The sequence below is a fragment of the Sipha flava genome, unplaced genomic scaffold (assembly GCF_003268045.1).
Source record: "Sipha flava isolate LNK unplaced genomic scaffold, YSA_version1 339_pilon_pilon, whole genome shotgun sequence".
NCBI classification, from domain to species: Eukaryota; Metazoa; Arthropoda; class Insecta; order Hemiptera; family Aphididae; genus Sipha; species Sipha flava.
In genome coordinates this window covers 667,537-684,341 of record NW_020273031.1, presented here as the reverse complement: position 1 = coordinate 684,341, position 16,805 = coordinate 667,537, and the positions used below count along the sequence as shown (strand labels likewise).

The 16,805-nt window shown below is 29.9% G+C and overlaps 4 protein-coding genes across 4 annotated transcripts; 1 reads left to right on the top strand and 3 right to left on the bottom strand.

The window, feature by feature from the left end:
- Positions 1 to 45: 45 nt before the first annotated feature.
- On the bottom strand, positions 46 to 4,365 carry LOC112687263 (poly(ADP-ribose) glycohydrolase). Its single transcript, XM_025559877.1, has 12 exons — positions 4,141 to 4,365; positions 3,446 to 3,579; positions 3,258 to 3,377; positions 3,037 to 3,186; positions 1,900 to 2,153; positions 1,740 to 1,840; positions 1,509 to 1,668; positions 1,316 to 1,446; positions 1,071 to 1,258; positions 775 to 1,009; positions 589 to 695; positions 46 to 516 (listed from the first exon to the last, which is right to left on the bottom strand). Exons 1-12 carry the CDS (start codon positions 4,148 to 4,150, stop codon positions 88 to 90), a joined length of 2,019 nt encoding a protein of 672 aa, XP_025415662.1. The 5' UTR covers positions 4,151 to 4,365; the 3' UTR covers positions 46 to 87.
- Positions 4,366 to 5,210: 845 nt separating this feature from the next.
- On the bottom strand, positions 5,211 to 8,915 carry LOC112687287. The gene is made up of 2 exons (XM_025559914.1): positions 8,842 to 8,915; positions 5,211 to 6,237 (listed from the first exon to the last, which is right to left on the bottom strand). Exons 1-2 carry the CDS (start codon positions 8,913 to 8,915, stop codon positions 5,211 to 5,213), a joined length of 1,101 nt encoding a protein of 366 aa, XP_025415699.1.
- Positions 8,658 to 10,818, top strand: LOC112687255 (tRNA (adenine(37)-N6)-methyltransferase; the record flags this gene model as incomplete). The annotated part of the gene is given in 5 exon segments (XM_025559864.1): positions 8,658 to 9,154; positions 9,267 to 9,533; positions 9,599 to 9,756; positions 9,828 to 10,063; positions 10,131 to 10,818. Coding segments are annotated over 5 exon segments (1,089 nt in total). The 5' UTR covers positions 8,658 to 9,050.
- Positions 10,819 to 12,447: 1,629 nt separating this feature from the next.
- On the bottom strand, positions 12,448 to 16,083 carry LOC112687254 (uncharacterized protein C4B3.18). The gene is made up of 6 exons (XM_025559863.1): positions 14,540 to 16,083; positions 14,278 to 14,408; positions 13,608 to 13,693; positions 13,335 to 13,543; positions 12,959 to 13,144; positions 12,448 to 12,750 (listed from the first exon to the last, which is right to left on the bottom strand). The coding sequence occupies exons 1-6, from the start codon at positions 14,654 to 14,656 to the stop codon at positions 12,571 to 12,573; spliced, it is 909 nt and encodes a 302-aa protein (XP_025415648.1). The 5' UTR covers positions 14,657 to 16,083; the 3' UTR covers positions 12,448 to 12,570.
- Between the last annotated feature and the right edge of the window lie 722 nt (positions 16,084 to 16,805).

The window sequence follows — 16,805 nt, the reverse complement described above, 5'->3', positions numbered from 1 at the left end:
TTTAACTGTACAAAATTATTTTACAAAATACATCAAATCAAATACAAATAATAAAATTTAAATGTAAATAAAATTGGTAACAAAAAATTAACTTTTTGGCGAAAAGTAATCAGATATTTTACGTTTCACTCTTTTCTTTTCATCATGTTCTTTTCTGTCTCTTTTAAGAGTACTCAATGGTCCTGTAACTGATGGTTTTTCAATAACAGCCTGAAAATCTTTTTTGGAATCATTCAATTGTAGCCAACTGTTTTTCTGCTGTTTAATGCACATTGTTCGTTCTTCATCGTTCTTTAATCGAAATTGGTTTACAGGTAAAAACCTAACTTCAGGAGTCTCATCTTTGTCAACATTATCAGAAGTGTCCACACAATCAATACTACTTAATTTTGATTCAACATCAAGTTTTTCTGGGGTTGATTCTATTATGGTTGGACTTGAATTAGGCATATCTTCAAAAGTAACTGATTCAACAGGAATATTAGCCTTGATAGGTATTTTGTCATTCAGACATTTCTAAAAATAATATAAATATTTTAATGCTAAACTATAGACGAACAAATGTGTTCATTTTTTTTACGCACCAACCTGCGCGTCATTATTAATAACGACATCATATATAAAATCATACAATCCCGTGCTGGGATGAGTTGACAAATATGTATTATATTTAATGAGTATCTTACAAATTTCACCTGAAAGATATAACATTGTTACAAATGTTTTAACATATCTTAGTTAATTTGTTATTTTACTAATAAGATAATAACTAACCAACTGTCATATTTTGCTTTTTCAAAAATGTATGCATATCATTAATTGATTCTCGTAGCTTGGTATCACCGAATGTAAAGTAAGCAACATCTCGTTTGGCTTGTGCAGCACTCAACAATTGCAACAATGATTTCAAATGACAATCACCTTGAAAAGCACCACAACCCCAGTTTCCTGTTGCTATTGAAACATTGGAACAATCCGAACCATGTCCCCAAGAAAACCCTACAAAAGCCTAAATGAAGAATAAGTTTTAAAAATAATCATAAAAATATTTGACATCAGCATTAATATACTTTGTTAAGTTCTCGTCTAAGATTTTTTGGAAGAAATTGAGTTAAAGGATCTCTATAGAAAATTGCATCAATGGCCACAACAGTACAGTAGCGGCGATTATTTTCATCAGTTGGTGTGATATCTACATGAACGCCATCCCACTCGAAAGAATCGGCATATCCACTATAATTACTGAACCTTTCCACACCTGAAAATTGATTAGTTATTTTTAAAAAGTAATAATAATTCTAATAAAAAAGCTTACCTGTTATTACAATTGCTTCAGTTGGTTGCATCTGCTCTGAAAACAACTGAGACACTAATAATTCAGGACAGATTAAGAAACGTATTTCTTCTTGCACACTACCGTGACCAAGAACTCCTCCTCCGATAAATCTAAAAAAATAATTATATTCAATCAATGTTCATAAATTAAACATTTTGAGTATTATACATACTTATTTGCAAAATCTATTTGAAGCATCCCATCACCATCATTCTCTATGGTTCCATCAGATGTTATGTACAAATTTGTTAACTTATTTGTCGATTTTAACCAAAATGGCAATTCACTATCTGATAAATATCTTCTAGAATAAGTGACTATACCATTCAGAGCTAAAAATTAAAATTACATTTTTAAATTGATATTGGAAATTTTTATCTTAAACTATGAATTATTTGCTCACCAGAATTAGCACTAGTGACTCTTTTAAAATAACAGATAACACATTTCAACTTCTCATATAAATAATTATTATCAGAAGAAGTAACTCTTAACTGGAACAGTCTGCTCAGAAAAATTAATGTATCATTTCAAAAATTTACGTTGTCTTATTTTTAACTTGCCCATTAAAATTTATTTGTGGATAAGAAGAATATTCAGACTGCCAACTGCTGACATTTCTATGAGGAAATGTACATAAGAAAGCATTAGCCAGCAAACAAGCAATTTGCATTTGACTGAATGATATTGAGTGACTGTGGTTTTGTTTCAACAAGGGTATTGGACTAGTTACCAATGTAGGTAATTGCAATGCTAATTTGATAATTTTTGGCAATAAATTATTGAAAAATAATTCCGTTTCTTCTTCACATAAATACTGCACACATAAAATTAAGATATTAAATGTATTAATTACAAAACTATAACTATAGTTGGTACACAAGTAATACAATTCAATTGATGATATAAAAAATAATAAAAATAAATTTAAAAAAATTAAGAAAGCTCAGTCAGCAGCTATTCCCAGTTCTAGGCATATTTTAAAAAATATACTATTTCTATACACAATTATATATAATTATACAAACAATTAATTCTATATACAATTTCAAAATAATTTAGTAACTTGTAAAGAATGTGCAGATACCTAAATAAATAAAATGTCTTACATTGATTATACATACAATAATAGTACATAATGTATTAAATATATATAATCAATGTATCTTATTTACAACAATCTTTATATTTTAGTACCAATTGTTTGTGTTGACCATAAAATTATATTAAATACTCCTATTTTGAAATTGTTTAATAATTACTGATAGAAATTGACTTTTTATAGAACTGTTAAAATGTTATTTATTTATTCAACAATTATAATTATGCCTCGATAATTAAAAAATGATGAACACAATGGGAATGCAAAAAAATTTTTAACTTATAACTAGAATCATAAAACTAAAAATTATCTCAAATAATTTTAAAAATAAATAAAAAAAAATCTAAAATTAATTCTGAGTACTTAGATAGTTAAAGTAACAACTTTAAAGTTCATATATTTGTTATACCATTGGTAAAAATGTTTATAGTACTTCAACATTTTTTTAAGACATAAATATAAAGAATACACAAACGTCAAACTAACTAGTATATTTAATATCAGTTTTTATTTCTAAGAAAATTTTTTTAGCATTTTACAAATAATTTCTATTTTAGATTGGTAAGTTTTACTTTTAATGACTAAAAAAATACTTTACTTCATCAAAAAATGAGTGTAGTAAATGAAATCTCCATTTGTCTTTATATTTGAGATTATATGATAATATAGCTTTTTCTAATTCTTGACTAGACAATATTGGTTTCTTAAAACTATCTTTAATAATATCCCAGCGATTTTTCTTAGAATTCTAAAATATTAAATATAAAATGAGATAATGAATATTGAATAATATTTAAATAAAAACTATAAAATACATACATTATCATTATCAATAAGTAAATTATGTCTAGAACACGGCATTTTCACATGATTCATATCCCAGCCATCACGATAATCTTTTGGATATGGTTCTGGCATATTATTAGGATCAATTGGAGTCTATAAATTATAATTTATGCTAATAAAAAATATTTAAACAATAATATAAATTATATTAAATAGCATACTTTAAATAATACTGTATGTTGTACACTACGTATAAGTGATGGAAATAGTCTTTTACTAAAGCTCCTGGGCAGCATACTTTTATCAGTGCCTTTCCAATTTGTAGTTTCGTCTTGATTTTCATTTGTCATATTTCCTAATTCAAACATAGTTTCAATATATTTTATAAAAATTTAAAAAAAATTCATTATTTAGTATTATTTATTATTAAGTAAATATAAATGTATACATTTGATCTTAAACAAATTAATTGAAAACAATATATATATACTTGATGTATAGTTTTACCAGAACATAAGTTTCAATAACTATCGCCTATCTTTGTATTATTAATAATTAATACAGTTTATAAAAAACGTTATTCAAATTGGTGATTATTTTGTCTTGTAATGCCTTTTGATAAGCCTAATGGGTTATTTGTATGACAAATATAAACATGAATAGTATGAAAACAAGAATAAAAAAAATTTAATCCAGGCAATGTAAATAATATTGTAATGACAAACAGTATCTAGTACAAAAACCAACGAACCAAATAAATACCAAGTAAATACCAAAGGAAATTGAAAATAAGTATTTTACTACATTGAAAAACATATTATTATTATTACTAAGCTATTTACGTTAGATTATAATTTAAGGTATCTTGGGTATTATAAAACTATGATTGCTGAACGTTTTAAATCGTTTCACTCACCAGGCTCCATAACGATTGGTGTGTGGCGTGTGCCACTTGAAAATCTCGTTTCGCGCTCGTATATGAAAGCAAACAAATTAATATTGTCCTCTAATAAAATGCTTAATAAGAGTGATAATATAAAACAAACACCATCCCTTTAAACGACGGCGTTCGAAAAAAAAACTGTAAAAACACAAACTACGCGAATGGCAAACGATAAAAAATATTTGTGTATTGATAAAGACGAAAAAAAATAAAAATAAAACTGATAAACAGTCTGCGGTACTGTAAATGATAAGTGATAGTCGAAGTGCCGTATAGCATGGTATAATTTAACTCGTAATATTTACTAGTTGTCGCTAGGAACAAAGTTATTAAAAATTATCATTTGTATGAAGACAGATCAAACAACGATCTTGAAAGATCGTTTTTAGGATAATTTTAATTTTTAAATATTTTTGGTTCAAAAGCAATAAACTTAGAAAGCTGGAAAACAATAATTAATAACAGTTAATAAATACGAGTTGGATGCAACCGATACTCAATTATATTACGCGATATTGTTGTCGGAGAGTGGATAATTTTGAAATTTACCACTTCGCACCGATTGAAACACTTTCCGTGGAGTTTTGTCGTATAACTCGAAACCACCTGTTCATACAACTACTGCGACGTTGCGCCGTTTGAAACTACAGCTAAAAAAATCTTATTTTTATCATAAAACTAGCTGACCCGGCAATGCTTTGCTATTGCTAGATTTCAGTACATTTATATATGTTTAGGAATATGTGAAAAGTTTGATATGAATTATATCAGATATTTAATTTGATTAATTTGTTTTATATACGTGTGGAATATATTTGTTTCGTTATGATGTATGATGTATGATTTTTATTTTTTTTTTTTAATTATATCAATTTGTCTTAAGTATTAAATATTTCTGGATACACCACGTTAAGTGTCTCACCTTCTAGGGCCATCACAAATAGATTTTGTTTGCATGTGACACGTAACAGAGCTACGTACAATTGACCATGGGAAAAACACTGGACGGTTAAGTCTAAACCTGCAACGTTTAATGTTTGACCTTATGCCTTATTAATAGTCATTGCAAAGCTTAATTTCACGGGAAATTGGTGCCGTTTGAACTGAAATGGCAAATTGGTTGGTATCATTGGTATTCTAGGAACCAAGACCATTTCCCCAGCTCCGCAGCCAGTAAGGATTATACACTCAAGCAGACAGTTTTTTAAAGACTTTATTTGTAATCTTGTACCGTTGCATAATTTAGGTGGACTTAAGTTACGAAGTAAAATTATAGGAGACCCTATTTTTAGAATTAATTTGTGTGGTGGGGTCCCTGAAGGTGATAAAGAATTTAAAAATTCAGTTGGATATTGTATCGCCTCCTCTGCATCTAAAACAGTGTCAATGGAATAGTAAACTTTTGTTGGTGCGTTTAATTTTAACAGTATCATGTCATTTATTTTATTGACTTGATCGTTAGTTGGTGACAATATTGCTCTTTCTTGAAACCAACTTGGCGTTTTAGTCGAAATATTAGGTAAATCTGGGTAAACATTTTCAATTAGGTCCATAAAATTAGACATCAAAAAACAAAGCTCAGACTGATCAATTTTACCATTTCTAGTCAGTGACTGACCATTACCAACACGGAGTAAAGCATTAGCAAAAGTTTTATTTCCTTGGTCAGATGATAATATTCTCATATTAGTTTTAAGTTTCAATTTAGTTATGTCTGGCCAAATGTAAGATCTCTTTAATGATGCATTGACTTCATCAGCTCTCGTTCCTCTTACTACAACTGGCAAGATTTGACGAAAATCTTCAGAAAATAAGACTGTACAGCCACCCATTAATGTATTTTTATTACGTAAGTCCCGCAAGGTTCTATCCAATGCCTCAACCGAGCTTTTGTGGGTCATGGATGCTTCGTCCCAAACAATGAATACACAATCCCGCATTAATTGAGCAGTGTTGCTTTGTTTGAATATATTACAGACACTTGATGTGTCGTCGTAGGTGCGCCTGTTCAATATAACACTAATACGTCGAGAACGTGCTCCACTTCCACTGTAGACGTTGCAGAGATAACTAAAAAAAAAAAGAAATACGGTCCATACATATACACAGGAACTATAGTAACTATAGTAACTATACTAAAATAAATGCAAAAAAAAAAAGTGTCTGAATCGTGGTTTGAACTCGAGTCGCTGACTTTGAAATCTTACAAAAGTGCCACTGCGCAAGAGAAATCTGTGCACGGGTGATAATTTTATGCTATTTATTATTTATTTGGATGTATAGAACAAATCATTTTTTAATTTTTTAATTTTATTAATTAATTTATTATTAATATTAATTGTATTTATTAATTAATATAACTATTAAAAATATATTAAAAATTATATATTATATATTATTATATGTAATTATTAAAAGTATACCTTCCCTGAATCTAGACCTTAGTGAAAACTGTACTGTATCCGTTGGGTACTTTTTGAGTTATGCGCATATATACAAAAAAGGGGGTTCTATTTTATATAGTATATATCTATACCTATATCTATATCTATACCTATATTTATACCTATATCTATATCTATACCTATATAGATATAGATATAGATATAGATATAGATATAGATATAGGTATAGATATAGGTATAGATATAGATATAGGTATAGATATAGATATAGATATAGATGTAACAAATAATTAAATTGATCGTCAGTACCCATATTGATTGTTATGAATGAGAAGAAAAGTATAAAATGGAAACATATAATTGTTTTAATGTGAATTTTAACCTTGTTTTTGTTCACAGAGAACATTGATGTTAAGTTCTAATTTCCTTGAATCCACCCGAAGAACGGAATAAAGATGTTATGCAATACCAAATTTCGTTTTTATTGATTTTCATTGCTAATAGGTATAAGTTGAACCGAACATACAAGATATCCTGACTGCAAACTGCGTTCGAACGTTCTGAAAATCATCCTTAGATATATTTCAATAAAACTCAATTAGATTTTTGAAGCTTGAATAATTGTGATTTCAAATAAACATTAGTTTGAAGTTCGGTGACTTCTAATTGTAAAGAAGTTTCAACATTTTATGGATTTATATTCAAAGGACTTTCAAATAAACTAATGAGCTTTTCATTTTCTCGAAGATCCTAAAAACACCTTTAAAATTCGTGTGTGAGTTTGGAAGACGTTTTTTTAAAACGTTGATGAATCGCTATTTTAGAAATTAATATTTTGTAATTTAATCTATTTTTAGTCACACACATGGTGTCTACGGAATCAATATTTTCGTACAAAGGATTGATGATTGCGAAACATAAAGTATATTGACAAATAATAAACTGTTTGTAATATGTGCGACAAAAAAGCGACAAATCATCGGTTTAGCTGGATTTACGGTCACTAGATATTATTATTTTCATTATTATTTATACGGCTGCGCGTCTCCGTATTATTTATTGTCTCGGTATTCAAATAAAGCAGTCACGTCCTAGTGGGCAGTGTTATCTGATGCGCGGGCGATCTTCACCCCGTTGCGCTTGCCATACCGTCGTATCGTCTTAATACTACTACGAAAACACGTCTGGGTAACGATAGATTGTTGGTAGAGAACACACGTGGTGTAATGTGTAGAATATTAAATAATTTTCGTCCTCGAGGGATCTTATGTTAACGGCTGCAGCCATTTCGGTCGAATTTACTTTTGTTTAAATTTTTCTAAAAATTATAACTCGCTTGTTTTTTTTTTATTGTAAAAAGTAAATGTAAACGGCCGACGGTAATTACGTTTGGTACAATGTGGATCTTGGTTATTCGGGGTAATATTGTACACGTTTAACGCTGTTATCGTAGACTTTTTTTTTCTCATGCAAATGTATAAATTACATTTGTACCTATAACTGCTCACGCCGTCCGATAACTTGACAATAAAAGATTTATACAAAAAAACTTGAAAGCCATTTATTATGTAACACCGTAGTACTCGCATTTCAGGTGCTACTAACACGTAGGTGGTAAAATGAACAAGAAAAGTGCCAACTACAATTTTAAATAATTAAAATCAAGCCGTTAACTATTTAATGTGTATTGCTCCTCGTATACGTAAACGTGTTAAAGTAATTTTTTTTCGTAATAGTGTGCTTCCTCCTTCCCTTCCATCCAAAAATCAAATATATAATTGGCCCCCTCCGACATGACAACCTATATACGCCACTGTCCAGAGGGTACAAGTGTACCCCCTTGCACCCATGTCGCGGCGCCCGTGTCCACGCTCTATGGTTTGCCGGATTAGTACTGTGTTCAGAGACGGGATTGTACCGGGATCGAACCAATCGGGAATCAATTGCTCATAATTGAAAACTGTTTTTCCGTTCAACGTACATCGCAGAAATTCGCAAGCGTTCTAAACGCAGTATTAATGCTGAACAAAATCAGTGCCCGGACAACGAAAAGGAGTTAGTATCCAATAGTGTAGAGGAAAATCTTTCAGTCTAAAAGCAGGTGGAAACCGATGTGCAACTCGAGAACTCGAGTGTCGAGAGTGCGTTTTCGAAAGGATCGATATTTTTACGCGAGATCAGATTCGGGGAAATTTCGGTGCGAATTCGTAACACTACTGGACTAGAGCCACAGGCAAATACGCGGAACAAAAATCGATTCACAGGATACCTGTGATAACGGATGTGTTGCGCGACAGATAACGGAACAAAATAAACCTTTGAAGCTGCGGATGTCATTATCATCTTAGCAACAGATGTGATTCGAAATGATATGTGAATAGATTTCAATTTAAACAGCTTTCGTTCAACTCAACGCAGTCCAGCAACGATTCCAAGAAACAGTAACGTTCATAGTTTCACTTGAACACCGGTCTTACGATGACGTCGGCCGACAATACGGATACGTTTGATGATGATTCCGCAGGTATTGTCGACGAATTGAAACAATTGTCTGTAGCTAGAGCTCAGATTAATTCATTGAGGTACGTGTTGTGCGGGTGAAAACTTTACAGTTCTTAGAGCATCATATGATGCACTTGTTTTGTTATAAGTCTGAATTATAGTCTTACAATTATTTTCCTCTTTTGTGTATAGAAAACAGAACGAAGCTTTAAAAAAACAGTTAAACGATCAGAATTTGATTGCCTCAAGCAGTGTAAATGAAACCAGATCATTTCCAAATCCTGATAAAGTAGAATTTTCCGTCATAGGAACAATCAAAACAAAATTTAAAGAACGTAGATGTGTTCCAAGACAACCTGGACTCTGTCCATTGGCTCAAGCTCGCCTGACTATATCAAACTCTGTATTCACAAATCCCAATCATGCTCTTGAAGGGCTTTCTGATTTCTCACATATGTGGTAATTTATAAATATATAATACTATGAACATGGATTGAATGTTGAATTTATTGTTTATAATGCAGGATTTTATTTCATTTTCACAAAAACGAAACCACTCATGTTCATGCCAAAGTAGCACCTCCAAGATTAAATGGATTGCGTACTGGTGTACTCGGTACTCGTTCTCCTCACCGTCCTTCACCCATTGGTTTATCACTAGTGCAAATTGATAAAGTTGAAGGTAAATTTAATTTATACGTTTATAGTACTGAATATATTACAATCTAAAATGTTTACTGTTTATGATTTCAGGGAACTCTGTTTATTTTTCTGGTGTTGACATGATAGATGGCACTCCGGTACTTGATATTAAACCATATATTCCGCATTATGACGCACCAGTAATGCTTAAAACTGACCAACACATATCATTATTCGATAATGGATCTCACCAAATACTATTGGATCCCTTGACAACTGATAGAGAAGCACCAGATGGAGAAGAGACAGCTTCATATGATATGCCACTCTCTCCACTCCACACAAGGGTATAATGTTTTACTCATCTTCATGATTTATCTTTAATTGCAATTTTAATATATTTTATTGAATTAGGTACGAGTACCTCTATGGATCACTGAACCTCTGACTCAACAATTAACCGTGGAGTTTTCATCAAGAGCTAGAGATTTCTTAGATTCATTAGAGACTAACGATATTGAAACTACAATTGTGAGCATTTTGAAAGAGGATCCTCGATCAGTATATGTCCGTGAACGTTATAGTAATCAATTTTATACGTTTTTAATCGGAGGTTATCATGTAAGCTGTAAATTTGATGACACTAAACATACAATTAGTGTTTACAGAATATCACTTGTTGACAATTTAGATAATATACCTGATCAAGAAGGTGCCCATTGTTTGCCTGTAACTTAATATTATTTGTTAGTAATTAAAATTAATTTTAATTTTTTTTTATTATGTTCCTTATTTTTATTTCTATAGGTATCTAATTTAATGTTATAAGTTTAATAGTGTTTTTTTGTGTGATATGAAATATATTATTTGTTTGGTTTTTATACCTTTCATATTTTAAACAATAAATTTAATTATTCAATAATATTATCTGTAGCTGTAATGGTTTTTGAATTTGGATAGGCTTTAGGACAGTACAGTATGGTTAGAAATGGTTCTTCTTTATTAAAATTGAATTTTATTATACTAATGTTACTTAATGTATAAATCATATAAGTATAGCTACTATATAAATGTATTTAAAATCCACTTTTGTTTACTTTTTTATTTATTTTGTTGATCAATCAATAATAAATATTTTATCACTACAGAAATAAAATGTACAGTAAATAATATGTTTATATTTTAGGCAATGAATGTTAAGTTTATATTTTTAGTGTGAATTTATTCATAAATTATACAAGTATAAATAATTATTTATATATTGTTTACTATTGATAAAACTAACTATAAGAAACTTTGTATACATTTATAGGTATATTATTACAATATCATGTTAAAGGAATATTTGAGTCAATTTAATATTAACCAACTCCAATTAAATAATTTTAATTCACTTTTTATTTTTTTCATTTTAACTATACAAAAGTATTCAATACAATTAAATTCAGAGTTAAAATAAAAAAACTTATTTTGTCTTTGTGAAAGTAAACATTTAGTATAATTTTTTTTTTTTTTTTTTATTACAATACTGCTATTCAATATACATATATATATATATATATCATAATTTTAAACAAAATGTAATGACAAATAATTAATAGTTAATAAATAAAAACTATACTTAAATTGTATTATTTAATCAAAACATTGGCAAATGAATAACATTACCAATACATTTTATTTATATTATCAAAATACAAATTGTTCATCCACTAAAATACAAAAATTTTGGTAGAAAAAAAAATTATATTTAAAAAATATGTCATGTTTTATCGCCATATTTTTAAACATATTCACAAATATAGTTAATATGCAATAGAAGACTTAGGTCCTTTAAATATAAGAAAATTTTCTTTTACTATCAATTTTTTTATTTGAAATATGCATTGAAAAATAAATGAAAAATAATACATCACAGATTGAATAATATTCTCATCAATAAATTCGTTAATAGATCAATAAACTTAATATTAATTTGGAGCAGATAATGTTGGCAGATTATAAAATATTTTATTAATATTTGACCAATTAAGTAATAAAATGTCTTAATCTTTATAAATATAAAATGAATACTATAACCTTAATATTATGACTTGAAAATATTTTATAGCCATTTAATTAAATAATATAATTCTTTTAAAAAAATTGCAATGATTAAAAATTAAAATAAATATTGTATAAAACTTTGATTTTCATCATCTTTTAACTTTAGTTTGCTCTCAAACTCTTTAAAAATAATACATAACAATAATTTTAGTAAATTTTGATCTTAAATATTATGGAAAATCAAAATCTTTTACTCAAAACTCTCACACTATAATTTCAACAGTTCAAATCTCTGATGTTCAAAATTATAAAAATCTATCTCAAAATAAAATAGATTTTAGTACACTGAAACACACATATATTAACAAATAAGTTCTAAAAAGACAAATATTATGTATTGTTTTATAATTCAAAGGGAAAATATCCAAATCAATAACACCCAAAGTAAAATTCCCAAAACATATAGGAATACTCTAATGGTTAATATTAACATTACCATAAATTAAAGATATTATTTTGGTTTATAGTATTTTTTCAATACATAATTTTAAAATAATATTTCCTGAACTCTCAAATTTAAAAAATATATTTAGTTCTCACTAAAACACACTGTGGACTGCTTAAAAGTGAATGTTACTTAAAAGAACAAATGTTTAGGCTTCAGAAAATATTAAAAACACTTAAATCAAGATCTCTTAAACTTGCTAATAAATAACTGAGACACCAAAATACATTGTTTAAATAACAATTTTAAGAAAAAACCAAAATCTTAACACTTCTAAAATTTAGTACATAAATTATATTATCATTATTTATGACTTTTTAAAAAGATATCATGCTTGGCTTTGACATTTGATACTATTAAATCTTCAATTTCAATACCGTTTTCAATATCTTGGTCAGTCAGTACAATGTCTTCAACAACATCATCTTGAGATATCAACTTGACATTACGTTTCCTTGTGTGTAACAAATTACCAATAACAAGCTAAAGAAAAAAAAAGTATTTGTTTTTAACACTGGCATGAATAATAATTATTGTAAATTCAAATATAGTATGTATGAATAATATAGTAATGTACGCTTGTATACTTACACAGAAAAAACATAAAAGTTCATAATAAATAATAAAATGTTGATATCATAATTGGGTAGTAATAATATATAACACAATAAATATAATAATTTAAACTTACTTGATGTTTATATTTTTTTAGAGCTTCTTTAGATTTTTGTATTAAAATTCTATTATCAGTCTCCAATTTAAAAGATATTATGTATGCATTTGGAGCCCAAATATGAGTAACAGCCTTTAAGACTTTGGGAACCAAACGTAAAGCAATCATAGGTGGTCCATCTTTGGATTGAAATTTATGTTCAGACTACAACAAATAGAAAATAATACTATGTGAAATATGAGAAAAAATAATTTTAGAAGTAAGTAACATTTTAAAACTAATTTATTAGTTCTGTTGTATTAAATTGAATTATATAATTTTTTATAAGCCATTGGTGTATGAGCAAGTAAAATAATTATTTTATAACACTACATACACATTATGAATGACATACCATTTCATTAGGAGGTATGTAAAAGTCTGAAACAGCAGCAGCCAAGTAGAGTAAGCTATATTTGGTATCCATAAGCATACAAGCACCTCTTAGTAGCCACATATATTCAATCAGTGTAGTGAAAGGAACTGTTAGGATTCTGTTAGCTTCTTTGGCATCCTTGTATTTTTTCAATATAGGGTAAAGAATATCAAATTCACTATTTTTTACTAAAATTTTAATATTAAAAATAATTAACTCAATATAAAAAGTCAAGCGCAAGATCATCCATACCTTGAATTAATTTATCATCCACTATCTCTAGTTTATCCAAAAGTGAATTATTGAAATGTCGAACAAATGGTTCTAATGAATTTGAACTAAAAAACAAATATTAAATAGTGTATTTGTACAACATCAACATATGGGTTTAAAATGCAATACTAAGGTAAATAAAAATTATTATAACATAATAGTTGTAATATATAACTACTTTTATAGTTTATCAAAATTGATTTGATAAAAATATAGTTTAATTACATACAAATTACTTATAATTTAACTATAACTAAATAAATATAGTTTTTGCTTATTTTTGTTTAGACTTATAGATGTGAGGATACAGTAGCCATTTGAACTTTTTTTTTTCTTGACTCAGATTTAATATTTTTACATTACTCGTCCTAATAAAATTTCACTACTCTCCAAAAAGTGAATTCATAGATTTTTAGTAGATAAATAATAGCTATTTAATTGGAATATACAGTAAATATATAACCCTGTATCACCTCTAAACCAATTATGCTTATACTATATAACAAATCAACCCACCCACTAATATTTTTGTGAATTACGTGATTCAAACATATCTTCAAGCCGCCACTGTGAGGATTCACAGAAATTTGTCTAACAACTTAATAAAACAAAAAAATTTAAATAATATAACAACAATAAGTTTACATACCGATAAAGAAATATAACAATATATCCAGCTTCAAGAAAATATTCAGCAGAGGCCGAACCTCTAGTTCCAACACTGAAGTTATCAACAAACCGAACAGTATTTTGTTCAATTGGAACAGTAGTTCCTCCAGACTAAAATAAAATAAAACAATTATTTTATAAATATATTATATAGTAATATTGACATAGGTATTAAGTACATTAAATATATTTTGTCTTAAAAATATTTGATAAGTTAAGAATGTATTCATAAATATACTTACAGTTACCAATACAATTTTTTTATTTTCATGGCTGCACACAAAATTTTCCACAGCAGTTATAGTGGGTTCATAATTTGATGGTGAAGGATGTGCATCATAAAAAGATTCCCAGTCCATTTTTGTAAAATAATAAAATTTCAGCTTAGTCCTGAACACAACAATTATTTCAACATTTTTTGATTACTTGAACCTTTTGCATTTCTGTATTTCATAAACAACTAAGATATTGATCATATATGACCTTGATTACTTATCAAATGATACTTATAGGTATTGGATATAATGTCAAGGTATTAAAAAATGATATACAAACTAGAACTTGTTTGAGGGAAATCGATACCATATTAACCCAAATTCCATATATATAGACCGATTAAGATCTATAGTCTACAGGTTATCATGAAAAAATTAGTTATTTTTATCATGTACCTAATAATAACCACAGAATAGATTAAAAAGATTTAATCTATTCTATGAAGTAAATAAGAAACTGATTTTTTTTCTTCTTTTTGTAAACATACAATCTAATCTAATCACGTGCCGTTATCTATTCATAAAAGTTCTACGTTTTTTATCAAGAAAGGAATCGAACGATAATTAATGAGATATTTGGAGAAGACGTCAAATGGACTACAGACCAATTGCTCATACATGAAATCATGATTGTAATGTCTTTAGGTTTTAAATTATTTTTCAAATATAAATCGTTTACAAATTTGAAAAAATAAAATGAATAAAGTCAGTCGATCGTCGTTCAGTCATATGACGTATTGACAAATAATTTGTAAAGGCCAGTTTAAAATTGGTAAACCACTGAACAGATATAGTTTGTTGACCACACAAAAATTATGTTATTTTATTTCAAAACCCGATCGAAGCCAGAAAAGTATTGGTTTCACAACGATAATATTTATTTTTAGCAAAGGAAATGTGTAGATACCAAAAATGACATGTAATTTTAGTTTCTATAGTATTTTAAATATATCGTGTAATGCGGAAGGACTCCAGGATATTAAGAATAAGTCATTTCTAGGTTTCCTCTGTGATTTTTCGGAACGGTTTTGAGCAAAATACAATTTGATAAACCTTGAACAGAATGGTTGTGACACACGGCATGAGCACTATTATATCATTCAAGAAATAAATCTTGTTATTAATAATTCAGAGTGACAGGCATGTTATAAAAACTTTATATTTTTCATCGGGGTGAATATCGATTGTTTCTACCGCGGTCTTAGAAGATGAGACCGTGGTTTCTACGACCTATGAAAAATTATTAATGCACATTTTAGATTGATCTTTGATGTCCAATGGGCACCAAAATAAAATAGTGTAATGTACAATGTCGCGTATCCAAGTGGATGGTCGGTAGTGGTTTTCACCAAAAACTAGAACCATTGTCCTAGTGGAGGGGTGAGGTTTTTGAAAATGAATTTTCTCGACGCAGGCAGAGCGTCAATACGATGGCGATACTACTTCGCGAGACCGATTCCTGTCGGGAGGCGACCGCCACGGGGAACACAACGGTGCGCACGTCGAAGAATACTTACCAGTGAACGGCAGTCGACGCACACAATTCGGATACCTGTACGACGGGAACGGGGAGAGAAGTAAAAGGCGCGTTGAACGTAAGGACGGGAACGCGACGACAACAGGTGTGCGTGTGAGTGTGTCGTCTGCGAAACGGTGGCGCCGGCGGCGGCGAATGCGTGCGCGCGGTTCGCCGAGCACCGTTCGGTTTTTATCGACCGTTGTTCGGCCCGTCGGTCGCTGCTGCTGCTGTTCGGCGGCTAGCGGTTCTCCGGCCACGAACGCATCGATTAATCCCGTCCTGCCACGGGGAGACGTGAGAAAACGAAATAGCGGTGGGAGGAGGAAAGTAAACAAAAAGAACCGAAAACGCACCCCGCCACCGGCCGCGGATTGATAATGGAACGCCGTCGCCGCCGGCGGCAGCAGCCAGGCGTCGCGTGCGTGATAACGCGTGGCCGTCGCGGCGGGTGATACCCGGACACCGAGTTTCACAATTCTTTGGACTATTTACATCATCATTGTTATCGGACCGGCAACCGGGCCAACGGGAACGCGGCGTTCGCGCGCGCACCGAGCCCATTGGCTCACCCGAACCCGGGCCGCCCTTCCCCGTGACCGCGATAACGCCGCGGGAGCGCGACCGCCACACGACCGTGCACGCGGCGATTACGACGGTGTCCGTGTGTACGTGTGTGTGTGTGTGTGTGCGTGCGCGTAAGTGATAAGTGCGTAC

What these genes read in the sequence shown, in the direction of transcription:
- LOC112687263 (XM_025559877.1), bottom strand. An exon ending in TACACTCATTTTTTGATGAA is followed by an intron (nt 2,154 to 3,036) that starts GTAAAGTATTTT and finishes TTATGTGTGCAG; the next exon opens with TATTTATGTGAAGAAGAAAC. An exon ending in AGTCACTAGTGCTAATTCTG is followed by an intron (nt 1,669 to 1,739) that starts GTGAGCAAATAA and finishes TTTAATTTTTAG; the next exon opens with CTCTGAATGGTATAGTCACT.
- LOC112687287 (XM_025559914.1), bottom strand. Translation starts at nt 8,915, where the DNA reads ATGATAATGACATCCGCAGCTTCAAAGGTTTATTTTGTTCCGTTATCT. An exon ending in CAACACATCCGTTATCACAG is followed by an intron (nt 6,238 to 8,841) that starts GTATCCTGTGAA and finishes TTTTTTTTTTAG; the next exon opens with TTATCTCTGCAACGTCTACA.
- LOC112687254 (XM_025559863.1), bottom strand. Translation starts at nt 14,656, where the DNA reads ATGGACTGGGAATCTTTTTATGATGCACATCCTTCACCATCAAATTAT. An exon ending in GGATGATAAATTAATTCAAG is followed by an intron (nt 13,544 to 13,607) that starts GTATGGATGATC and finishes TTAAAATTTTAG; the next exon opens with TAAAAAATAGTGAATTTGAT. An exon ending in TAAAAAAATATAAACATCAA is followed by an intron (nt 12,751 to 12,958) that starts GTAAGTTTAAAT and finishes TTTTTTCTTTAG; the next exon opens with CTTGTTATTGGTAATTTGTT.